Here is a 27,328-nt window from a genome sequence, read left to right as displayed (position 1 = left end):
TTTAGCTTGATCTCGATGTCACACAATACAATTTTTTCTCCAAGTGCTAACCATATTCCTTGTCAATTCCACCCTCAAGCAGGCGGACTTTCTCTCACAGCACTGGACTTAATGCACACTCTAAAGCTAGTTCAAGAAACCTAACAGTATTTCTGTACTTATTTCCTTACGTATGCTTTAAAATGTTCTTCTGTCCACTTGTTCACTGTGTACTTTTTCCACACAAGAGACATTCTGAATTCTTGACAAAAATATCCACAGCATGAGAACATCCCTTCACTCTCCAAAGATTTCATCTAAAAATTAAAAAAGCAACTAAGTCTGAAATCCTGACTTCAGTTAAGGTGTACTGGATTTCACTCTGTGTTTCTTAAGAGAACTATTCCCTTCCTTCACTATTGTCCAGCCACACCTCAAGACAGGCCTTATACAGTACCAAAGTCATGACATGTCCAGATTTCCTTTTGCTTTTTGGCAGATATTGCAGTGCCAAGTTAGGTCTTCTTCACCCTTCCCTTCCCCCCTTCAATTCAAACATACAAGCTTGCATTTGAAAGACTTTGGATAGAAATGAGATTAAGGATAGGAAAAAAGGTATGTGGCATCCATCTAGAACAGACATTTTTCTGTCCCCACTAAGCCATTAGTTAATTCCTTACTTCTCACTGAGCTTGGTCAAAGAGCACTAATTTAAAAAGCCGTTAACAAAAACAGAAAATCTGAGCAATACAGTTAATTACAAACAAAGCAGTGCTGATGTTCATACTTACAGGCTGAGGCTGTTCTGCAATACAGCAGTTGAAACACAACCAGAACTCGCTCATTGTTTACAGTCTGAAGTGCGTACGCAGATGAAAAGCAGGACTTGACTTCTGTAAACGTATCTCCAGGTAGTAAGTTCTTTAAATAGATTTATTTATAATTGTTCCAATGTGAATTTCTTTTTCTCTCTTGAGCTTTTCTCTGAAGATAAATCAGTTCCAGGAAAACACGGTGAAGTTAGAAAATTATTTCAGAGTATTCTTTCAGCAGGTTGGTCCCAGCACCACAGAAATGTTACGTACGCTTCTTTGGTCCGTAGCGTTAAGTGAACCTGAAAACAGAAGTACATTATATCAAAAAAAAAAACCTAAGATACAGAATTTCATACTCCTAGAGAGCCACCCACACCTGTGATTTCTTGCTGGTATCTTGAACCCCTGAGTGAAGAGATACTAGCAAACAAGTCACATGCTTATTTCTACAATGACTACTCCAAATGGCATTTAACAGAAATCCAGATGAGGTTTAGGTTCTAGCTTTTGCTAGATGAAGCAATACTGAGGACCAGTGTCCAATCTTCTGGCAGCCATCTTGGTTTGATCTGATTCTAACTTTCTAATGTCATTTTTGAAAGTGACAATTGACCACACATACACCCTTTTAACTTAGGAAATTCTGCCTATTGGCACTTCATGTATCTTCATAGCAAAATTATACAATCCATTTACAGAGCAAGTTTTAAATACAATTAACACCAACCTCATAGCACAGCTGTCAAACAAAAAGCATGATTTTCTAAATACCAAGAAAAAAATCTGCAGAAAAATTGGTTAACACTCAAGACCATTTGCCTTCTCTCTTGATCCTGCTGTTTCATGTACAATTTACTTCAAAATAGGAGATTACTTGTAGAGTTTGAAACTGTTTCCTTAAACCTTCAAAATTCTTCATGTGGAACAACTGAGGCTCCAGATTCCAGCCATTCCTTTGCTAAAGTAACATTGATTGGTTAATCTCCAACCCGTTTTTTTTCCACTAAGAGTGCAATAAAAATTTCAGTGAGATTTCATTTTGGCCATTTATCTTGCCATCTATCATACAATTAATTTGGAGGGAAATGGAAGTGAAAGAAAGTATTCAGAAAAATTCACATACATGCTCCTTAAGAGTTTTAAATATGGCTGCAACTTCATTCATAGAAATTTTGTGTGTGCATACCTATGCACTGCTGTCTGTATGCAGCTCTTCACAGAGTGAAGTGATTTGGAGACCCCATGGGATACACAAGCAACATCTTTATGTACGTATCTGTACATACACACAGAGCGGCTTGCATGAGTTGCTTGTCTGGCACAGCAGTCACACTTAGCTGCTGCCTTCATCAGTTCTCTACACACGACACATGTTAGCCATGAGGTCCCTAATTTACTGCGCACAAGCCAAGCTACTGTACTGTGCTGCCACTACAAGCCAGGTACTTTCCAGGATTGTTGGCTGTGATGCGCATACGAAGAAACAGCAGCACCTTTCCTGTACTAAGTCCAAACCCTCTGGGAAGCCTTCCCACTTCTTACCTTTCCAGAGGCTGACAGAGGTTCTTCAATAAATAAACGTGTGCTGCGGTAACAACATCTAAATAGGAAAACTCTAGCAAAAGAACATCTATCTCCTAGCCTTGAAAGAGCTATCAGTAGTGTTTAAAGTAAGTTTACATGCATTTCTTACCCAAAAGTCAGAATGGAAAAAATAATATTTTACTGTCTTTCCTTATCACTAATACCATACAAAGCAATTTGATTGAACAGAGATATGAAAAAAATAAACAAAAAAGATCCTTCTATACGACCTTTGGTTTGACAGTCTCATTTCAAAAAGAGGCTTTAGTACAGTACTAATATTTATTTTTTACGATTTAAGATGATGATTTCTGCCTCAGAAATGGCCATCTAAACCCCATGTATGTGTCAAGAAGCTGCAATCAAACACGGGAATTATCAACCAACAGTGTGAACTGCAATAGAACTTAAAGGGAAAAAACTTAAAACACTAAATGTCTCTAAGGAAGTTCTCACATCATAATTAGGCAACTTCGCACCATTTTCTCAATTCTAGTGATTTAAAGTTGGATCAACTTTTAAATAGCCAGAGCCTAACATAGAAAAGCTTGATAAGAAAATACACTGCTGTTCCCTCCAATTTCAGAATTTGCATCCCACATAATTCTTTTCTTGACTTGATTTAATATGTAACAAAATTGGAACTAGAACACGCTAAATTTCTGTTAAACATATAACAATTAACATTTTTAGCCCAGCAACTGTACGTCTTATCTCTACTTAAAACTGAGGGTTTTGCTTCTGACAGGCTCCAAGTTGTTCTGAAATGCAGCAGTGCTCTCCTAACTCTAGCCATTCAGATTATGAGCAATTGCAAAAGCAAGTACTCAAAATTACAGCATTTTGAAGTCTAATATACTGTAACCTGCACAAGCTATAAGCAGGAGTCTTGCATGCATCCCCTCCTGTTAGGCAAGTGATGCAGTATTTCGAAGTGCAGCTCCTTTTAACAGTGGTGCTTATTTAGATCTGACAAGATCCAGATACAACATATCACATTCTTGTTTTCACAAAGGGTTAATTTTCCTCCAGCTACTACAGCCGTGTACAGCACACATACATGGAAAGGGCTGGGAAATTCCTCTGTTGATTGGCCCACTCACTTGCGTGCTAGTAGCTACAGTGCTCTTCGTCTTGCTGCAGCCTTTAAGCGCTATGCTCAGCTGAAGCCCTGGGAACAAAACTGAAAGGCTTGGCCATGCTTCTCTGAGCCTGGAATGCTTTTCCTGGTTACAAAATACTCAAGCGTGCACAAGATTTTCTCCACCCAGTCGGACTCATCGTGGTGGACTTGAATCCTCAAGGACATAATTCTAAAACCGACCTGCCCCCTTACACGGAAAGCTACCAAGTGCCAAAACCAAGCTAGAGATTACAAGTAATTTTCTCTGATTATACATTTATTCTTAAAAATGCATTTTTCTCCTCTATAAGCTACAGAGGGCCACATTTGGCTTAAATTTCTTGGTTCTACCAGAAGTATCAAGCAGTTTTTCAATATGTACTCTTTCAATTACAAATAAAAATGGGGTGGAGGGGAGGAAAACACATCCACTAAGTATGGCATCTTTTAAAGAGTGATGGATTTTTATACATCCCGCTCTGCTAAAAACATGATCTATACAGTGGCCAAGTTAACATAAAAGACCGGGTATAAATATGCTGCACCAAAATGGAAAGAAAAAACGATTCAGCTAAAGGCAAAAAGGGATAACAACACTGTGGAATTAACAGGAACACACTTGCACTTCTCTTATGCTGCTAGTAGCTTGTTTAAAGAACAAACTGAAATAGGGAAATTCTGCTCCTCTTTTCCAAATTATTGGTTATTAAAGAGTAAGAGAGAAAGGAAAATCAATACAGTGACCTACAAATACAAACCAGACAACTATGTAATACCAGTCCTCCAACAATTTCCTAAGAAAGTGTTCCTGCAAAGCCTGGACTACCCCAAATCTGGCCACAATTAAGCAGATCCTAAAACTTACACAGAACCTCACAGCCAGTTCTCTGTTTCGTCACAGGATCAAGCTGTTAACACGGCACTGTGCGATCAATGAATCACACCACATGTGTGTGAACTCCTGTGTTCATCCCTGCGGACCTGCCAGATCAAGGGGACAACACTGGGGCCACAACTGAAGTGTGCAGTTGAAGACAGCAGCTCCACCACTCCTCAGTTTTCCTCTTTCCACAGCTTTGAGGTGCTTGGAGTGGCAGACCACCACACAGCTCATGTTGAAGGACAATGTGCTTATTCTACCTGAACTAGAAAGTCAAAACGGTGATCAATGGTGAAACACCTGTTTGCTTTTATCCAGTTCGAACTTTCTGAACTTTGAACTTGACTTGTTTTATTTAGAGCATTCAGTTCATAAACCAATAACTTGTAGAGTTATTTGCTGAACTTCTTTGCCATGTATCTTGCATACTTGCAAGATATTAGTGTAGACACTAATTTTATATCATTTATAGTAATGTCTAGTATGAAAAAAATTAAAATACTAAAAAGGAGGATGCATTGTTATTCAAAGGGGAAACCAGTAAGGTTATTTTCATTACTTCGAAGTTTATTCTAAAATAGCTGATGTAATGCAAAAAAACGAAACTACTGCCTACTGTTAAATACCAGTCATAAAGGTGGTAAGCGCAAACACTGCCTCAGTGGTTAGTAGGGGTGTGGAGCACATTCTGTTACTAAGAGAGACAGCTGATACTGTAAGCATTCATGTCCTACAGAAAAGTTAAACAGAGCAGGAAATAATAAAGGATAAAACAGAAGTCAGACATTCTCTCCTCTGAGCTCTTCATACTTACTGGCAAAAAGGGTGTTAGAGAACATTTACCTTAGTTGATCCAAACAGGGATATATGCTGCATGCTGTGGAGGGTACAGTTGGAATAAAGCTACTTATGAATCATGTAGGTTAAGAAAAGCCTACTGTTTTTAAGAAACACCTATAAAGTTCCTTTTAAGGGTCAACCTCTATATCCTCTGGCTATGTAACTGTTTGCTATAGCTTCAGACAGGAAGTGTGGTAACAAGGCTATGACAATTACTTGAAGCAAACAAAACCACAGGAAGAGAAAGAAAATGACTGCAGGTGTTAACATCTGAATTTAACTAATTTGCCCCAAAACTCAAACTCCTATTTAAGGAGAGGAAAAAAAAAAAAAAGTAAGGCATGTACCAAGTCCTGACTAAGTATTTCACAGCGTGTCATGATGTACCACGACATGCACATGTATGCACAAAGTCATGGCTAGGACTACTATGGGTTTTTTAGTCTCCAGTAATTTACAGGAAAGAAATTTACAATTGTTCTTCATATGGAAGAATAATTTCATAAATGTTTTCTTTTGTCTTAGATGCCCCAAACAGCTGTCAATTGTTTCAATCCTTCATCAACAGAAAATTATTTTAGAGTTGTTTTTTTTAAAACTTTTTTTTTTAATATATTTTTCCCTTTAAATCTATATTATAGCTGTACCATTTCCTCTAGCTGCTTAGCAGATTCATTTCTTTCTGTCACTTGACTATGTATGGGCGAGATGAGGTTAAGGTGTATCCAAACTAACAGGTTGAGCTTGTGCACCACTTCCATGGACTTTAAGCCGTAGCAACTGGTGGATGCTTTCCAGCTCTCAAAGGAAGTGGGAAGTGTTTACTTCCCTGACAGCTTGGTTTTCAAACTACTTTTGGAAATAAAATGACCTGTAAGACAAGCAATGTAAGCTTAGAAAAAACGCTACTTACTGAGAAAGTTGCCTTCATACCTGAATTTTGTACCAGAGGCTGTCTCGGCAGTGCTGAGGCACTTGCAAAAGCACTCTTCCTCCCTCTCCCCAGCCCGAGTAGACGCTGCTGGGGACTTTGCCGCTGCTTTCAGTGCACCAGTTATCTTTGCACTCTCAAACCCTGAGAAACCGGAGCTGCGCAGAGCTCTTGCCAGACCAGGGATAACACTCACCGTCAGCACAGGCTGAGTAAGGCCGAAATCTATTTTTCACTTCCTCATAACTTTCCCATATCTATTCCTCCCTCCGTGCCATATGCTTTGGGGTTTAAGTTTCAAGAAAATGAATAAGTGTCTTCAAAGTTTGAGTTAAGACTTTCTCGTGCATTTTTAAACATTTAAAGAATAGGTCCTGATACTGTATAGAAGTATTTTATTCATGCCTTTTCCTATGATATGGTTTTGAACATTTTGCGTGTTCTAAGTTTGTAGTAAGGGATGGCAACAAAAGATGCAGGAAGGGAACAGCCGCAAGCCAGTAAGGAGAAATACCAGGCATTTCATATCATGTCTCTAAGAGAAAACAATAAAGCAGGTACAGTCAGGAAAGCCAGTTGGAAGCATAAAGTACAGGGTCTTTAAACGTCTTTATAAGATTGGTAACATGAAGCTCAAACAGTTGTTCTTATCACTGATGAGTGTCATGCCTTTTTTTTTTTTTTGGTAAACCCTTCCTACCCATAATTCCCTGATTTTTTTTTTCTTCCATAGCCACTCTGCTAAATTTAATTATTTCAGTTAAGTGGCCCAGCCTCCAAGCCTCCATGGGTTCAATGCAGTTTTCTAAAAGAGCTGACGCACACAGCTTATATTATTTCTCACACACAGATCTGCCATACGTGCAAACAGGAACTTCCCTCTCTGAAAACCACAACACTGAACATCTAGCAGTTCTGCACTATGAAAATATACAAAGACTAACTGACAACTGGTGATCCAAATTTACCAAAAACAGAAAGACAAACCTAAGACAAAATAAATATGTTGTTCTACCCAAGATAAACTCTAGGCATAATATAATTTGTCCTGTCTAAGAAAAAGTCCATTAATAACAAGTGGAAGCCTTTAAGAATCTAATCCTATGTTTATAGGAAATCTAACTGCATATTTCCTGTCAATTCACACTGGGTAACATGATTTTTAAAATTATATTTAAAGTTCCAATTGGCCAATAACATCATCTTCTTAGCTGACAAACCCTACCGAAGACAGCACAAAAGATTTTTTTTTTCTATTCTCATCCAATCTCCTTACTAATTCTGACAGGTAATACCAGTTAGAGATAAAAAAAAAAAAAAACAACAACACCTCAAACTAGTGCTCTAATGCAGGATCTGAAAACTGTATCATTTCTGTAAAGAATAGAAAAAAAAATCCCTAAACAGCTCCCAATTATTACTTCTAAAGTAATGACAGGAAACGATCAACATCCAGGTCCACGGAGTTCATTATTTTAACAACAATGTAGTATGTAGTATGTAGGAGTAGTATGGCCCACAGGAAAAAAAAAAAAAATCTACAACCAACTACTTGACAGACCATATGAGATATTCAAAGGACCCTTACCTGTTCTTTACTATGACAATAGGTAAAAAGCATTCACAGCATTTAATATTCCTTTTTCCACAGAAAACTGATATACCAGAAGCAATCACTTTCTCTTCAAAGCTCTTCAAAGAGCCACAGAAGCGCACATTTTTCATCTACTAGCCTTTAGGGCCCTGTCATATCTCCATACTTATTCTCTAGCCCTTTTATCACTTTCTCTATTGTTAGTTGCTTCAGATGATGAATTCTATGCACATGCAGGCATGTATGCACATGGGGGATGGCTGAAGGAAACTTAAAATCATTTCGAAGACAGCTGGGTCACTCTGGACTAGCCAGGCGAGGTAGGACGTCGGGAACATGTACATGCAGCAGCTGGAGATGGGGCCCAGCGGTTCCATCTCCGTGGACGGCCTCGCTCCTCAGTGCTCCCCTCAGACGCTTCTCCTCACGCTGCCGCCCCACGCAGATCCCAGACGTGGGGGCCTCAAACCCCACCGCTTGCGGTCACCGCTCGTTCAAACTGCTCACACAACAGCCCTACCTGCCCCTACCTTTACAAATCAGGCTGCTGCTGCTCTGCAGCGGGGTCAGTTTTTCCTGACTAGACATTTCAGATCAATGTATTAAAATACTTGCTTTATTTCAGAAGAAGTCCACCTTTGGCCAGAAAACAGAGAAGAAACAGAAGAACCACCACCCACATCAGGCAGGAATATCATGATGTCATGGAGGCATACTGTAGAACCAGGACACACAGATGTCTTGAAACTGGTAGGAGCTGGTAAGTGCTAAATGGGCCTGCTGCGACTTCACCGTGAAGGTGAGCATGGGGACCTACACCAACCTGAGAAAGCGAGTCTCACAAAGAGTGCTCTACTCAGAAGCACACATACATGTGAAAACACTTGCCACGGCCACGCTTGCTTTGAGACTGCAGCTGGGCTCAGGTTTTGCCCTCCTCCCATCGGTATCTGGAGCAGCACTGCGCGACATGCAGCCCAATGTGACGCCCAGGCACCAGGGTCAGGTTTCATCTCGGTATACCATTATACAGCAATAGCTGCCTCTCTTCCTCTGCCTCCAGACATTTCTCAAGTCACTCAAGCAAAAAGAAAAGCTAAAAATAACTGTAGAAACAAAGAGTTGGGTTCGCTATTATAATTTAGATCTGCCGTAACACAGGAAAGTGTCCTAATTCTAGAATCCTTGAACAATTGCCAAAACAACAGAAACAAAAAAAAAACACCACACCAACCCTACAATACACTGAAATAGAACTACTAAGGAAGAAGCACACATGACTTCCACAGCACAGGTAACCCCTCCTATACATTTCTAGATACCAGAAGCCTACAAAATACTATGACTGCATATGCATGCACCTGTGTGAAGCCAGACACAAAACACGTAACTCAGTAACTGCAGTGATCACAAAAGACTGCATTCCCATGACCAAGACCATCATGCTGTAATACAGCAAATATGAAAATAACCATAAAGGTAAAAAATTCTTACCTCTACAAACTTGAAACAGCTAGTCTATATAAAGGAGAACAACCACAAACTGAAAAAAAGTTTCTAGGGTCAGCTGGTAAAGAAAAAATATATTAGAGTTGCCGTCAGTCTGAAATAAGGCTTTGCAGGTCAACAGCACCTTTTCTTTTGCTGAAAGCAATGCTTATTTTTCAAAACAGAATGAGATTTAAAGAGGAAAGATGGAGGAAATCCTCAGGAGATTTTTGTTGCTAAGATTGTGTACACTAAGCTATTAACATGCACATATAGACATAACTTGTTAGTAGCTATAACAGTACCTATCTAGACATGATTGTTTCACAGAGGAAATCCTATAATCCAGTATCCTATTTTGGGACCACTTTCAGGCAGCAGCTTGATTCAGAAGCTGCAGATCAGTTACAAGGAATTATTTCTCGTTCCTTCTCCATCCCCCAAGTTCTCAGAGTGACTACAAATGATACTCAGTATTCAGCTAGGGTATTTACAAAAAATATTTGACCTCAGAGAGTTCTTTCATGTCTTTTTCAAAACACTGATGTAATGTTTATCTAGACACTTAAAGGCAAGACCATGAAAAATTTAATTGCAAACAAAATATTGAACATTTTCAAAGATTTTCATTTACGATATTTACCTATTACTCTTTTGGTTGAAAGTGCAGATGAAGTTTGTTGTTTGGTATGTCTTTTATATAGAAAAAAACACACAAACTTTCCCAAATTAAGTTTAATTATATATCAATAAAGCTTAAGGAACCAGGTGGAGACATGCAATTTTAGAAACAAGTATTCTGAGAGAAAAGATACTATGCCATAATATACACAGAAAAATAGCCAATTTAAAATAAAAATACACAGTACACAAGACAAATTTCTAGCTCTGAAATGCAATTTCAATGGAGATACCAAAATTATTGACCTAGTTAAGAAACAAAGGCAGTTTCAAAATGTTCCAGATGCATTATAACAAAGTATGTATTCTCAACAGAACAGCCACTACTGTTCTGACATCTGAATGTACAGGAAGTTAAATTGTCTCCTCAGAAATGACCCGCTTATCATGCCAAGAAACTCTGGATTATATTCCCTGTGTACCCACAAACAGTTCAAGGCCATTACTATTAAAAACGCCAATTTGGAAAATGCCCTCTGGGTCATATCTCAACAGTGGTTAAGTTATGTACAGTTTTATTGCCAATGTAAAACCGCCGTAAATCTGAAGTGATCTGGCTGTCCTGTGCAACAACCTGCGTATACATGGGCATGAGACTTACCTCCACTGATAACATAACCAGTTCAGCAGAAAAAACTAAGATTGAAAGCACATCAATTCTTCATGCTAAGAATTACTTCTCCAACTAGTTTTAAGACAAATTGTACATACCTGTAAATACTAAAATAGCACTTCAACTCCCCAAACTGAAAGCTGCTGACTTGCAGTGCTTGTCTACTAAATATGAAAGAAGTTTTATATTCTCGAGTTAGTGACTCGCTATAAGGAAGTAAACAGGCAACGTGACAAGTGTAGTCTGACACCAAATAACCACAGGACTACAGTGTTTGAACCCCATAGTGAACTTCTAGTTGTATTAAGTACAGCTGTTCCCATACAAAAGACAGAAGATAACTGCACAGCATGTAGTTAGAAATTGTACTACCACACATACTATTAAGAAATTGAGTATCACAAATAGGTTATGATTTCCAAGATGCAAACTCAGTCTGCCAACAATTTCATGAGTTTCAATGAATAAATTGCAAAAATAATCCTGCATCACGAACTATTCAATCTTTTCCAAGAATATAACAATTGCTCTTGCACACTGACTGTTTTCTGTTAATTTCTTTTCCTTGTTTTTTTTAAATAACACCTCAGTTTCTTAAAGCATCAAAAATAAAATGCTTGAGTGGAATGAATTGTGATACATACAAACATTTCTCAAACTAAATACCTTTCTGCTCTTTGTTATGCAAAAAAAGTATTCTCTACATGTTACATGAACATGCACGAGGACTCAGCACAGCCTGCCACCTCTATTTAGTGTTTGGTTTGTTTAAGATTGGCTATTTCACAGGGTGGGACAGCCCTGCCCGCCTCCCTCCACAGTATCCTGGCCTCAGGTTATCAATGATGCTGGAGGCACCTGCAGAGAGCTGCCAGAAACACCCCACAGAGTGCAGGTAACTGACATCTTCCAAAACGCTGGAGGAGGTAACTGATGAATACTTAGATAGCTAAGGTTTTCTTTTTTTTTTTTTTTCTCTCCAGCAGAAGACCTAATTCACCTACAACACATTTACTCAATTACTATGATTGCAAAATTGCTTCAGCCCGTTGGCTTCGATGTACTCATGCATCTGCTATTAATTCTATTCCCCAAAAACACTGCTTTTTATTTGCTCTCAGCCTTATTTAGCACTAGAAACACCCTTCCTATTCTCTTTCTAATACGTTCTAGACTAAAGTCATGTCACACAATAGAAGTTACATTCATTACAGGCAGAACTACTACATGACATTTGGAAAGCAGAGTCAGGCCAGCTATTCAATGTGACCTAGTTGAAAATTAATCAAAACAGTATTTCTTCCTTCTAAAAGCACAAGCTTGGGGGTAAGAAAAGTACAAAAGACATTGTGAATCACATGACAGGAGGCTGACTTTCAGGCTCCGATCTCAATCCAACCACCGCCTCTAACAGGGAAGGTACAGACTGCCACTGACATTTCCTCCCAGCAATCTCCGTGCTGCAGATTTCAATGCTACCTCCACTACACTGAGAAGTATTTTGTTTGACATCCAAGAACTCGATAGTTTGACAAAAAAAAAAAAGCCTTTCTAAACTGAAGAGCACGCTCAATTGCAAGTCCACTCTATTTCTACAAGGGGCAGTAAAGAAAATATAACAGCATGACATTTTGGCCCAATTTACCTTCACAGTCACTGGTTTAATTTTTAACCTCCTTGAACACAGAAAATTCTTCTCGTATGCTAAAGCTTAACTCACGGCAAGTCTATCTGCTTCTCAGATGCTGTTTGAAAAACACGTCTTCCACCACAACACCAGGTGTTCAGAAACTGGTGTTGCAAATGCACTCTCAACCGCAATGCCTGTGCTGTCTGCAGCCTTAACAAGGGTCTGGTTACATTAGAAATGATCAAGCTGCCCAACTCTTCCTACCAGGCTTTGCTCAACGTGACTGACTGGGGGGTTCTGTTCTGGATTAGGAAGAAGCTCCCACAGCAGCACAAGACCACCAGGAAAATCCCAACTCGCTCACAAATCCCCCCAAAACCACACCGCAATCCTCCCCACCCCCAAAAGCCGGGCTGAAAGCGATGGGGCTAGCTGTCACAAGCACCAAGGGTGCCCGGGACAGAGACGATTTCCATGCTCCCTATGGAGAGCAAGCACAGAGCAGCGATGGCAGCGTCCATGTGCAGAGGTGACCCAGACTCGGGACCTCAGAGCATGACCCACACCAAACAGCCCCATCCACCCCTCATCCCCCTGGGTGGGCGATTTAGGCACCGTGGATAGTTAGGACCAAGGAGCTAGAGACATTGCTGTTTTTATGATATGCCCTACAGTGCTGCGTGTTGCTCTCTTTCATGCTGGAACCAAAGCTGCAGCACATGAAAACTGAAAGGACTATTTCCAGGCTATTGCAACAACAAAAAGCCTGCACATAAAGGATCTGCCTTCTCACCTCTTTATTCTAGGCATTTCATGCATGAGATGCATTTATGGGTACGGAGCTATCATAACACTTTTTTTTAAATCAGTAACCTCAAGAGAAGCTCAGTGTGCACAGCCAACTCAGATATTTTTTTGCGAGACTTCTCTTTCAGTTTCACAGATAGGTTCTGTTGTCCTTAAAGGGTAAAGATTGGCGCCCATACAGACAAATTCTGTCTTTAGCTGATACTAACCGGAAAGTTCTCCACGTATCAAGTCAGTATTTTTCAACACTGAGGTCAATAAAGACAGAGTGATTAAGGCACCAGTGCAAGGTTTTCACCGATGAATGTAAACCAAATTTAAGTTGCATGGAGTAAATATGAGATCAACTAATCTAGCTTATTTATTGAATGAGGCTCAAATACAAGAGGTTTCTATCTAAATACACATTTTATTTATAGTCACATTTTCAGATGATAAATGGAGGTATAAAACACACCTTTAATTAGAAAGGTGTTTATTATGCCCCCAAAAAATAACTTCTGAAGGCAGGCTGGAAAAAAACAGTACCCTGTACTCTGACACCCAGCCTCCAGGTCCTCTTTCTACTCTAACACAGATTTAATCAATTCACCCTAAGTTAACGAATATACAATTTAACAGTAAAAGCTGGGGGGAGGGGAGAGAGGGAGCAAAAACAGGAAGGTGACTATCAGAAAAACACTCACTAAAATTTTACTAGATTATAGAACAGTCTCAGTATGCAAGTGGTGGAAGTTCCAGCACATGAGTCATTTAGCACTCAACTGGACAGAGCATTTGTTAAAAAAAAAAAAAGAGCCACAGGCAAACAGTCATATCTTGGCAAAGAAATTAACAAATGAATGAGCAGATCTTTTCCATTCCATTTTTAAATGATTCTGTGGGAAAGAAATGAAAAGATCTTTAATGTACGACAACACTGCATTACCAAAAATAAGAAAGTTGATTCAGTAACCATTTAAAGAGTTGGTAAAAACTTCAAGAACCAGTATCAAACAGGTAGAAGAATGACAATGTTGTTTTCAACTCTATTTTCCCTGTATTTTAACACAGGCATGACTCTTCATCTTGGGCTGTGAATTCACTGATAGGATTTCTGAAGTCAGGTTTGTGACCGGACCACCACTGCAAAGCCTGGTAATTGCTGAGTTTTTGTAAAAAATCATGCATACCTACAACAGCATATATATAAAGATCTTTGCATATAATCCATCATCATGAATCACATTGCTAACTATTTAACATGAATTAATTTAATTGTTGAAATAGAAAGCAAAACTGGGAGGCAGGAAATAAGAGTTCTATTCTTGGCTTTGCCATGAACACCCTGACGCTGAGGAAGTCTCCTGACTTCTTGCATTTTGCACGCATGGGAAACTGAGGCATAGTGATCATATTAATTTATAACTCAAGATACTTAAGGACATTCTAAGCACAAGCCATTTTCACCAATTTCAACGTATAACTTCTTGCAGAATTGGGACACTGAAACTGCATGATGATATTAAAGACAGAGGGCAATCCTTCCCCCAGCAAAATAGACCAATAGGCAATCATTAGATTTTAGAATTGTGTATGTTAATCTTCAAATTTTTAGGAGAAAGTATTGAAAAAAAATAAGATAAAAATATCGTGTGTTTTCCTATCAAGAAACAGGTATGTTTCTCTGAATTCTGTCTAGAGAACTCTGAATTGGCCAATAATAATCTGCCCTGAAAAAAAAAAAATATATAGTGTCAACAACTTAAACCATGGTAATAAAAAAAACTTTAACTGTCCTGATATCTGCTTTCATTGCATTCTAGCAATGTAACTATAAAGTCACATATTCAGAACGTTTCATAATAAAATTGCAACATTCTTCTTTCTAAAGGGAATCATCAGTTATTCGATCATAATGTTCAGAATAAATAAAATAAGTGGTCTTCTGCATTCAAGGCAGTAATACTGCATGCTGCTTCTCAGCTAACACTTTAAGAAAAGTTTTAATGCTTGTTTAGGTGGGAAAGATTGAATGTAGTATGCTATGTTCTAAGTATATTGGAGAGTGGCTGCAATTATCTGCTGACACTAATTCTCAACTAGTCATGTGAAATTCTAGTATCCTCATGAGGAGTCAGCATGTGATCCCTATCAACTTTTACATACTTTTACTAGTTTCATTTCACCCATGTAAACCTTGTCTTCTGTATTCATAAAAGCTCTGCTGTATACTCAGCAATACTGTGAGAAACAAATGTTATGCAACCTTACTGACAGCCTTTATGAATACAGTAAGTCTATTTACGTAATATATTAATACATCACATATACACTGCCTATACATATCCATGTTTACCTCTCAGGTACACTTGAAGTGGAAATAATCCCCAAAATATTAAAAATAAAAAAAGATCTGCCTTTTTTACTACAATTAGTCAACAACACATGGCTATAATCATGCCAGATACTGCTTCACTTCTTAATGTACCGAAGTCAATATACAATTGTTTGTTTTTGCAAACCTGTATGTTCTATTTAAATGGATTTTCCTAACACAACAGGATCTTAAAGAGCCTAATCATTGTTCTTAATGTACATTTTATAGCTAAGACACGAGACTACAGATGAGAAACAAATGGCTTGCAGATGAGGCAAATTATACAGGAGAAAATAAGCCAAAGAAATAGAAACATGGCTTGGATGGAAAGCTGACTTACTAATGCTGACCTATAGCAGTTACATGGAGAAAAACAACATCCTATTTACTAGTGCATGCATCTTCAAGTACATCGCTATGTCACCAGTCTGCATTTCTTAGTGAGACTGTCCTCTGTCAAGCACTACCAAGTTGAAAGTGTACTTGTATTTTTAACCAGCAAAAATAACAAAAATAAGTAATAAAAACTATGGTTCATTTATGGCCAGTAGTATGCTTCTACAGTTTTGTATTTAGTCCAGTTTTCAGTCCTTTTATTTTTTTGATAACTCTAATGGAAAAAAAATCTTACATTTTCATTTTTTGTGTGGACCATCATCAGCTAATTCAAAGAAATCTTGGTTTAGGACTTGTACATACAAACGAAAATTGTATCAAGTGGACTGTATTTCTTCTAATCTGAAGAGGCCTCTACAATGTTGTTAATCTAGTACTCTACACAAAAAGACATTAAAGTCATAATTGAATGAACACTAACTTCAACCTCTAGTCAAATTTGTGATTTTTTTTTTTAAATCAGCAGGCATCCAAATGTCACTTTAAGATAACGAATTATGGGGAATCTAGTATTTCCCTTAGAAAGCTTTCCTGATTATTAGTTATATGCAGTCTTAAAAGTTTGCGTCCTTGTTTCAGTAATAATTCAGAGTTGTGTAAAAACTTCATCCCATCCCACCATTAACTTTTTTTCTCCCTTTTCTCAAGCAACATTTTCACAACCTCCACACTGTTTCCAAAAAGCAAAATACAGCAAAAAAGCAGTTTTTCTCCTTACTGTACAAAGAAACATCCAGAAGGTGGGCGTACATGGAGGGACGGAAATCACACCTCACCTGTCTTTTGTCATTATTTTTATTATTCATGACATTCTGAGTAAGGACATACAACAGATATATATTTAAATATCAAGGTATATATACATTTAAGTAATCAAGGTAGAAATTTTTTCCTCCTTTACAACTGACCTTGACTTTTTGCCATACATCTCTGTGTTTCAAACAAACTAAGTAAATGTATCAGCGTTGTCTATGTATCTAGCTTCTGTATGATGATCCACCTGGTACAGCTCAAATCTTTGGAAAGGAATAACGCTACTGGAGGCAGGGCAGAATGAGGAATTTAGAAGAACTTAACCCCAGACCACTCAACATCTCCCCTCCTAAGCCCCTCCACCTTCAAGATACTTGCACTATTATGCCGCTACTAAGGCTTCAGCTGGAGTTTTGTGCACCTTCCGGCATTTAGAACAAACAAGGTAATTGCCCTCAAGCTGTCTGACACCAACATCTTCATTTTCTCCCCTGTGCTGCCCAGGGTCTCCTGCAGCAGCGCTGCGAGAGGGGAGCACTGGGGACAGCAGCCACAGGACAGAAGGTAATATCGGAAGAGCAAGCCAAACAACCCTTCGGTGCTGCGTGCACCTCTTCTGTAGTATGAAGGTGATGAAATGCTAGGCCTTCGACGTGGTTTGAACTAGGTGCTTCTTGCTAGAGAGCCCTTTCACACTTACGTCCCCAGAAATATTCTTGAGGGAGGAGGCCGTGCTTCCTGCTCCTACCCCTGATTTGTCCAGGTCTCCATCCTCAGACATTGCCCCTGCCTACTTCTTGCCTTTTCATCCCTTCCACAAGAACATCTCTCCTCCAAGCACATAGGGTGAGGAAAAAAGACCACTACATACTGCTTTCTGCAATGCCCAAACCAGAATATACGTACAGCAGATGTTCGCAGCATGAAGTGAAGTCTTACCCTGGCACACCAGTGCAGTACTGAAGTTATGTTCTTGTTCCCACTGTAAGCACTTCAGTTCTGCTGTCATGTTACCCTACACTATTTGTTTATCCACAATGAATTAAAGGTTTCAAGTACAAACACCTATATCATGAAAATTTGTTCAGGAGGGACTAAAGGGAAAAATGAAATTATTTACAAGAAAACACATTTTAAAGCAGTATAAATAATTGTGGTATGGATCAGAGGCATACTGTCTCCAAGCAGTATCTATTTTAGTAAGTTACCTACTGCAAACAGCTAAGGAATGGAAATAAAACCAACACACAAACAAAAATATTGCCTCCTCCTTTCCACCTTTCCAACCTTCTGACCTAAACAAAGCAGTCAAAAACCCTAGGGAAGCCTGAAAAGTTAACAGTGCTTCAACCATGGTATATTTCTCCTGCCAAAACAATCACTAGACATACAATACTGCTGATAAACTTAAAAGGTCTTGAATAACAAATACATGACATTTAATACTTATGCTTCCTCGCTATGAAAAGAATGCTGCTGCCACACCAAACAAGATTCTCCATAAATACGAATTAAGTGTTTCTCACATCAATCAAAACTGCTTGCCCACTTGAAACTGGGAAATATTCGGTATCAGCTACGGAATTTTTCCAGACAGCCAACATGACAGGCAATCTTTTTGTAACACACATAATAAAGCTGCGAGGCAAATGGCAGCAGCCACCGCTGTAGCTCTTTGGATCAGGAAGTATTGCCAGGTTCCTCCAAGACCTCTTCTGTAAACTACACTGATAAGGCTACAGAACAAGCCACAGACAGAGAACTGAATTACAGGGTTTAGCTCATGATGGATTTAACATCAGATCCTTCCAAGTTTAAGCTTGAAAAAGTGGCCCTGCCAACTCCACCTACCCTGTTCTCTGTGGCATCTTATTCTACTCATCTGACAGGTAAACTTTGATTAACTACGTTATTTCTCTTGGCAAATACCTAATTCCCTAGATGACAAGATACATATATATCAGATATTCAGAGGGATCATCCTGGCTGCATGTGCCATGGAGAAACATGACCGACCATCACAATTTCATGATGTACAAATCCACCACTTTTTCAGGTACAGCCAGGGTCAGGAAAGCCAAGGATACAGGTATGTGCTTCACTTCAGATGCGACCATACCTGTGTTTAAACACTGTTTAAGCTTTTTCCTTTGCAGAGATTGTGGCAATTTGGAAACACAAAACAGAAAGTATCACAACAGCTTCATTTTCTCTTAAAAACTGCTGTGGCAAATGACCAAGAAACTAGAAATAAACAGACAAAGGTTTGAAATATTAAAGAAAAGCCCAAAAAAGCACACTAACTTTTACAAAGAGGTAAAAGTACAGATTTTTTGACTTTGAGAGAAGATGCACTGTTTCATTTAGCCATAAACTTTTGCCCTTTTTCTCCAGTTACTTCAAACTTAAAAACTTTTGTAGCCAGTTTTAAACAAGAGATGGTAACAGCTCTGAAGTATATACAGGTGGCAAATGTCTTCCTGATGACCTTTACAAAACTTGTAGCAAGCATTTCTGCGCACAACAGAACCACTGGAAAACTCCATTATTACTAACAATTTAAGTTAAATTTAGTGGAATCCTCTCTGTTCAAGAAAAACAAAACAAAAAAAACAGAGACATCTTTACTCCCTTCACATTCTGTTAATTTACAATAAAACTATTTAATAATATCATAATATTTCATCTGTACAATCCTTTCCAATGGAAGGTCTGAAACTGAGTCACTGGATTTTGCTGGAGGGCACAATCTAAACTGTTTGTAGAACTGACTTAACTAAATCAACACAAATGAAAAGCAAGCAGCAACTACCTTGACTAAACTGTCAAACTTCTGTAATGTGTTTTGAACTTCTGTAATTCAGTTTACCGTGCAAAGTTTCCCTGCTTTAAATGAGATCCTATCTCCTCTAATGCCACAAAACTGTTCGGTTTTACTTTTCTGTGTGTGGAGGGGTATCTTCCTTCAATCTGTCGACAAAGAAATCTTGCGTATATCTGGAAACAACAACAACAAAAAAAAACCACCAATTGCTTTGCCTGGCATAACAATTTTTTATCTGAAAGCTGAGATTAAGGTGTAAGAGGTATGCATTTAGCTAAAAGTTACAGTTCCTCTTTAGCATGCTTTTTCCATTACTGTTGCCCTTCCTCAAATAAAGTGGAGCTCTTTAAATTCTTAGCTTTACTTTCCCTAGCAATTTCCGTAAAGAGCACAAGAGTGACTGCATGCAACTTGTTTTTAACATTTTTCTTCTGAGTGTGTATACGAAGATAGCAAAGAGGAAACGGTCACTTTATTCTATGCAGTTGTTAAATATGGCATTTCAGTACAGCCTTAAATCTCAAGCCAGATCCAAACAGTTCCCTTATTTTTTCTACCACTCACAAAAATACTGAGAATTCTGTAATTTGAAACTAAGGTTGCCTCCGAATATTAAGCAGGTGCCAGCCTTCTCCCTTTGTACTTTAACAGCAAATAAATAAATACACCTGCTAGGGGAACACGTTCTTCCCAGCTTTCACCTTCAGCTCTCTTTCACTGCACAGGCTGCATATAGAACAAGTGAAGAAAAAGGCAAAAGAAAAAACTTAAAAGCCAAGAAATGAGTAGCACATCCCATCTACAATCAAGCTCCAGCAAATCACACTCAAACAGTTTACAAGGACGCTGTTCCAGCTTTCCACCCTGCTCCTGTGCAGGACATGATCACCTCTGCAGCACAGTCAGTGGATGGGAATGTGCTCCTAACTTTATGCTGCCCCAGGTCAGCACATCGGCCTCATCCGAGCACATCCAGGAATTGTAAAGTCTTCTGCTCTGAGCTCTGATTTACAGCCAGCCTGCAGCACAGACATTGGAGACTGCATGTAGGAGGTAAGACAAAACTGGGGAGGAGAAATGAAGTAACGAAACTTGTCATGTCATCCTTCTTCATTACCGTAACTAGATGACCATGATGCAGTAACAGCACCTTCACAGCAAGGTACGCTCGGTTCCTCAGTGGATTTCAATTCCCCTGGTTCTCCCAAGAGAGAAGGGGTGATGGCTCTTGTGCTAGGTTCACTGTGAAGGCCAGATACGGCTGCTGCCCTTTAAAGCACATCATCAGTCACTTCCCCAAAGACCTCTTTGTCTGACACTCAGCCACAGACCATTTGGCTTAAGGTATTCACTATTCAGTCTCCCTCCCAAACAAACTCTCCCTCTCTCCCAAATATGCAGCGAGAACTGTGGTTGGTGATTCACCAACCACAGCTGGGTAATTAATGAAGCTTATTGTATTCACATCATTCAATTCATTCAGGGCTCTCCATGCAAATAGATCAGATTGCCGCATCTTACAAATGAAACATGTATTATTAATTTCTGTAGAAAGCATCTGTCACAATAGCATAACCCCTTTACAAGAACCAATACAAATATTGCAAAAAGTCCTATGAATATATATATATACACACACACATAAATATATTTAAAATAAATTAATTTGTCAAACCACTGCTTCTTTAAGAGTTTTATGCATCTACACTGAAAAAATAAATTACAACTGAATTCCTTCATGCTATTTAACTTATGGCAATGAACTGTGCACTGTATCAAACATCATTATGAATTCTTCAGGAAACAGACTCTTAAGTTAAGACCCATAAAATCACAACAAAAAAAATCAAAGATTTTTCTACTGTGTATGGGAACATACTTAGTGCTAAGTTCAATACCAGAAATTCCTAAAGCCCAAAACAGGATACAGTTAAAAGTAACAAACAGTAATGACACTAGCACATCTTAAGTAATTGATTTACCTATTTACTAAAATAAACAAAAACAAAAACAAGAACGGGGATTTCAATTTAAGTGTTAAAAATTAACAACAACAACAAACTAGGAAGACTAATGGGCACACAGGTTCTTCTAAATGCTATGCCAGCAGTTTAATTTGCTCATCCTCAGTTGTGGCCATTCTCTTTTGGAAAGCTGCCCTAATTCTTTTCTCCAGTGCCTTGTTGCTAGGGTTGCAGCTGCATGGCCCATTCCCGCTGAAGCGCATGTCTTTGGAGGGGGGCACAAAGGGCTTCATTATCTTTTTCTCAGAGCTCCCACAGTCAGAATAGAGCACTCCCCCCTCTGTCCCCCACCAGAAAGTACTCGGAGAATCCCAGCCGCTCAGTCACGACTATTTACATATGAACACTTGCACCAGGAATCCCATGCCCTTCCTAAATTGCAGACGACTTCCACAGGTTGTTCCAGTTCTGCCAAGGGGTCTTCAAAAGTTGTTCATTTATTGTTCAGTCATCTTTACTTGCGATTTTATGGAAAGTTAACATTGGAGTATAACTTTGGAATTAGTAAAATGATTGGTGATGTTAGTGACTGGTTTTCAAAAGCATGAAGAACCATCTGCTAACATTGCCAATCTTCAAAAGACTTTTGTTTAGAAGTCCAGGCCTTCTTCTGGGTACACAGCCTCACACCAGCTTAAGGCACAATACAGAAAAGGACACAGCTACCAATCTAAAACACTGTTCATTGACATTGAACTTCCTTCTCAATGATTAATTTAAATCTTTTATTGATATTTACAACTGCATTCATTCAGTGAACGTGCTAACACAGTTGCACCAGTTATAAAGGCAAGAAGGATATGGGCAGTGTTTCCATGCAGAATATTTAGCAAGACAAATAAATTTAAAAAGTTAAGAAATAAAAGTCAAATTCCAAATAATTACCAATAAACTGTTTCTTGGCTTGGTTTTGGTATCCTCTTGCTTGTAAGTGCCAGTACATTTTCAGCCATTTCCTATGAAAAACTTGTTTAGCATTTGTAGTGTCATAGGAAAGAAAATACTCAAAAAAAAATAGCGTCCATTTTCAACTGCCCTTCCTCTAGGTAAAAAAAATCATTACTGAATAGCAGAAACAGAATAGGGAAGAAAAGAAACTAACCTACCGCAAGAATTCTGAGTATCAATATGTAACAACTGATAAAACAGATCTTTTGTTGAGGCTATATGTGAAGTAGTAGTTCACAATGAAAACAGAGAAGGAAGATTACATTTAATGGAAAGCAACCCAAACCAATTATTTACATTAATAAGCTTATTCAGAGAGTACACAGGGAGCAGAAGTATTTTAATATAGGATGTCAGACTGTTGCTTAGCAAGAGGTAGAAAGGAAATCAGTTTTTCTAGGCCTGTTATTTTCAGGTCCTACCCTAACTAAAGGGTCAGAGAAGATTTTTCACTTCATGTTACCAGGTTAGCAGTTCTCTACCTGAAAGTCTGTCTCTCTAGGAACAGTGGAAAAAATTTTGGGGGTTTATGCCAGTAGAGAGGAACTAGAATCTCCGTAAAAGGCCATAGGAATTGCAGCGCTTGCTGCCCATCAGATTACCAGAGTATCTTGACAAGGCTGTACACTTATCACACTCCCAGTCAACAGATGACTTCCAGATACCATCTACGACCAAGAGGCTGTTTGTTACTTGTCCCATGAGCTGCCACCTGTGATCTAACTCTGGAAAGACCATATATGACAGATATGCAATAACATGTTAACATGGGACATATGCAGACAGTCTAGCCCATTTCCTGGTAACCTTGTGAGAAACAGGTTAGACCTTCCCTAAAATACTTCCTCTTGGTACTTCTGCTGAGGTCTTAAGCCCCATGTGATTATTCTGAATGGGCCCAAAGAAAGGCAGCAACAAACAAGTGTAATTTCTGCAAAGGAATTTCAGTAGAAGTTTACATTCGGAAAAAAAAACACACCACCTTTATGGTTAACTGTCTCAGTTCTGTGTCACGTAATAACCTAGGGGAAAGCGAAAGGTCAGTAGGTTAAATAAGGCCCTGAACTATATAACTAGTATTGTACCAGAACCATAACTCAAATACTTCCAGTGCAACAGGAACTTAACTGTTCTACTAATTCAGAATTTGTGATGCCTTAACCTACAATTATAGTCTTTCTTCTGTAGCAATACAAGATCAAAAAAGGTGCACATACCATGTTTATTTGTAATACTATTTGATACTTGATTCCACCTATTCTTTTTCTTAGCCTAATTCCATAGCTATCTCTCCATTTGTATTGTATAGCTCCATAATGGGGATGGTAGAACAATTGCTAAGAACTTCATGTTAAAGACATACATTTGCTAGAACCAAAAGAAAACAACAACAAAAGAGACAACAAAGCACCATTATTTCACATTAGCCAGCACACGTGCAGAAGTAACTAGACAAATAAAGATGTGTAAGAGTCAGAGGTGGGATAGAGTAACACAAGGCAGCACTGAAATAACTGTGATTCTTGAATATGCAGTGCAATGAATAGTGCTATCTGGTGTTTGATAAGAAAGACAGCATTTGCTTATGTCACCACTACATCTATTTCTGAATGCTTGAAATTATATATATATATACACACATATACATTATATATATATACATGTATATATATAAAACATACACACACAAACACAAGCATTCCAGTCAATTTAGTGATGTGTGCACAAAGCTACCATGCTTAACTTAACATGAGACTAAGACTTCAAAACAAATGCTGGTTTAACTTTCTTTGAAATGTACTGAAGGCACAGACTGTTATAAAATTTAGACAGTACTGGTAAAACCAGTAATAACAATGTGTGCATACTGTTCATCCACTCTTACCTATTAATTCTACTAATTAATAATTATCAGTACGTTCATCAGCCAAAAAGGCCAATGGTATCCTAGGGTGCATTTGGAAGAGTGTTGCCAGCAGGTCAAGGGAGGTGATCCTCCCCCTCCACTCAGTCCTACCTGGAATTCAGTGTCTTCTTCCCAGTACAAGGGAGACATGAAGATGATTAGGGGGCTGGAGCAGCTCTTACGAGGAAAGGCTGAGAGAACTGAGCCGGTTTAGCCTGAAGAAAGACTAAAGGGGGGGATCTCATCAATGGGTAAAAATATCTTAAGGGAGGGCATCAAGAAGATGGGGCCAAACTCTTTTCAGTGTTGCCCAGCAACAGGATAAGACACAACAGGCACGAAATGAAACACAGGAAGTTACACCTGAATTCGAGGAACCACCACTTTACTGTGAAAGTGCCACAACGCTGGAACAGGTTGCCCAGAGAGGTTGTGGAGTCTCCATCTCTGGAGACATTCACACACACGATCCTGCCATGAGCTCTAAGAGACCCTGCTTGGGCAGGTGGGGTTGGACCAGATGATCTCCAGAGGTCCCTTCCAACCTCAACCACTTTGCAACTGTGATGAACAAAGAAGCAAACTGCTTGGAATTTTTGAAGGAGTTCTGGAAACAATCACCTAAAACGCTTTCGCCCACTTTCTGATGAATAATGTAATATCAAAAATGTAGTATCTCAAAAAAAACCCACTATCTAAAATACACAAATACAGCAGGACAGTGAAATAGGAAAAAGCGTTACACAAGCTGTTCTGAGAAGCTAGCACTCATTTTCTGAAGTGGCTGATGTTCATTCTTTTCAAAATTGCTTGTTTATATTGAATATGTCCTCCAAATATAATCAGTTTCTGCAAAATTAGCTATTATTTCTGGATACATGTGAATGTGTTTTCCATGTAGAGGATTTTCAGCCATGGAAGAAAAACGACACTGAAACAAACATGAAAACACTTCCACACCAGTTCAGACTGACCTACCAAGTCAGTTACAGCTGCAGCTCTACTCTACTGTAGAAGCTTCCAGTAAGTAAACACTATGTGACGTTGTTGAACATACATAGAAATGAAAGTATACCAGTCTCTAGAGACTAGAGCTAGCACACGTTTTTGTTATACTTGTTATTAGCCATGTAATAAGTCAAACTTTTCTGCAGCAAAAATGTACAGCTGGGAAGTTGATGCCTATTTACAAGAGGTTACTACTCTCACCGAGGTAATAAAAGAGATTAACAAAAAGCAACCAAGAGCCTCCACTACTACTGTAGTTAAGCATACCAAGCTCTTGGCCTTAAAAGGCACTACAGTCAGCTTTTGCAATGCTAGCAGCTTTTTCCAAGGCTTTAGAACCAGAAATAGAGTTTTCTGCTACAAAACCCCATGAAAAGACTTTCAGAACATAATGTATCCAGTACACTTTGAGTCACAGGCCTGTTTACAAGCATCACCACACCAAGAACAACCACTACTGCTACTTGAGATACAAGCATCTGAAAGAGATAGGAACACAGAAAGGTTACAGGAAAGGTTATATTGGGACAGGAGAGAGGGAGGGGAGAAGAGAGGCAGAACAGAGTGAGCGATCATACTCTTGAAACAGGCCTGAAATTTAAATACAAAATAAAAGAATTAGGTGGGAGCTTTGTTTCTGAACAAATTTAAAAAGGGGGGGAAAAAAGGAAGTAAAAGCACTTAAGATACCACAACAGACAACAGGCTGCGTTAAAAAGATTTGCCGAAAAGTATCTAAATATCCAGAGGCAAAGATAATGAAGGAGATACTAAGGAGGTAAGACAGAGAGCAGAAGAAAGAGGGTAACAAAACAAAGAAATCATGGCATTTACGAGAACATAATTGTTGACAAAATATTTTTCTAAACTGACTTATCTGAAGGTAATTACTGAGATTTCAACAATAAATCATATTTTCCTTCTGTGGCAACTCTGGTAAGAAGCTTCAATGATCTTCCATGAGCTTGTTTGCCAAAACAGATAAATGAAGTAGTAACATCTGTGTGCATGTTAGTCTGGGGATCTGTACTTCAAAATCAGCAGGGACTACAATGACTCAGGTCACAGCGTAGCTTTTAGTTTGTGTGTTTAATCACAGCCCATGAAAGGCAAAAAACAGTCAATATGGTAGCAGCCCCATCTCTTGTGGCATTCTGAGTCAGAAGCCTTATGTTAGAAGCTTCTCAAAACGTAACTGGAAGTTAAGTAGCTTGATTGTCACAAGTGCCAAATCCGCAGCAGTTTCCACCCAAAGCCTGCCAGATTTGGGAAGCAGGCACTACTCTGTTTAACTTCCAAGACAAATCTATAGCAGCAATTCTACTTCTCGCTCCTCCCCAGTAATTAATCACCATGCTCCTCCGTGCCTCCACACCGAGCTCTGTATAAGGGAATTAACATATTTTTAGGGACACATACGGCAAATAACCATCACCCGTGCATTCACCTTTGGGAGAAGGTATTTCAGATTTCCAGCTCCCTACAGTGAAACTACCTCTCCAAACAATACCTGAAAAGCCTATTACTCTTAAAATGGGGGCTATGCTGGCATTACCATACTCATTTTCTAATTCACTCACGTTAATTAAAAAGCAACCAACCAAACAAAAAAAGTGAAGTCACAGCAACTCCCCCACTACTCTCCTGCTTGAGTCAGCTCAAAAGCAGCATTCCTCTTCTTGCAGTCAATAGGACTTAAGGGAACTATGGTTCCCGGCCACTCTCCTAGTTCTTCAAACTCTTGCACCAACCAGTGCATGTGTTCTGGATGTGAAAATGCAGCTCAGCATCGGAACATAATTCATACCCAAGGTTAGTTGCCCCAATTTCACTGACAGTATAACTGTTGACAAGAGAACAGTCAGTCAAGCATAATCCAGCCAGAGAGGCACAGGCCTGTTTTGCATCAGGAATAAGAGAATTATTTGCCTGCTTACACTTCCTCCCCAGTTTAGTCAGTAACAGAAAACATTCTGATAGTACCAATAACTGGAAAACAAGAAAGATGAGAAGGATTAAATAATGCAATACATTTTAATACAGAGAAGGAAAGAGACAGACATGACTATTCTTTGAATTATCCCTGTCCAAAGAAGAAACTGAATCCTTGAAAAACACTGCAGCTAGCTCATGCTTAGGAAGGCA

The 27,328-nt window shown here is 38.9% G+C and overlaps 1 protein-coding gene and 1 long non-coding RNA gene across 13 annotated transcripts in view; one reads left to right on the top strand and one right to left on the bottom strand.

Annotated features, from left to right (window-relative positions):
* Positions 1-27,328, bottom strand: part of CDC42SE2 (CDC42 small effector 2) — a 79,067-nt gene that overhangs the window by 31,319 nt on the left and 20,420 nt on the right. For 9 of the 12 annotated variants that reach the window (XM_066987830.1, XM_066987834.1, XM_066987837.1 and 6 more), the window contains one exon: positions 771-1,093. In XM_066987830.1, coding sequence (XP_066843931.1) covers positions 771-824 — 54 coding nt within the window. In that variant the 5' untranslated portion in view covers positions 825-1,093. Of the gene's footprint in view, positions 1-170; positions 249-770; positions 1,094-6,134; positions 6,285-27,328 lie in introns of those variants that run through there. The other 3 variants (XM_066987840.1, XM_066987839.1, XM_013195429.3) reach the window with 3 other exon arrangements.
* On the top strand, positions 8,371-16,079 carry LOC106045100 (uncharacterized). Its single transcript, XR_001212617.3, has 3 exons — positions 8,371-8,506; positions 14,019-14,102; positions 15,553-16,079. It is a non-coding gene; the product is annotated as an uncharacterized lncRNA (long non-coding RNA).

This window comes from Anser cygnoides, chromosome Z, assembly GCF_040182565.1.
Source record: "Anser cygnoides isolate HZ-2024a breed goose chromosome Z, Taihu_goose_T2T_genome, whole genome shotgun sequence".
NCBI classification, from domain to species: Eukaryota; Metazoa; Chordata; class Aves; order Anseriformes; family Anatidae; genus Anser; species Anser cygnoides.
This window is presented reverse-complemented; position numbering and strand designations above follow the sequence as displayed.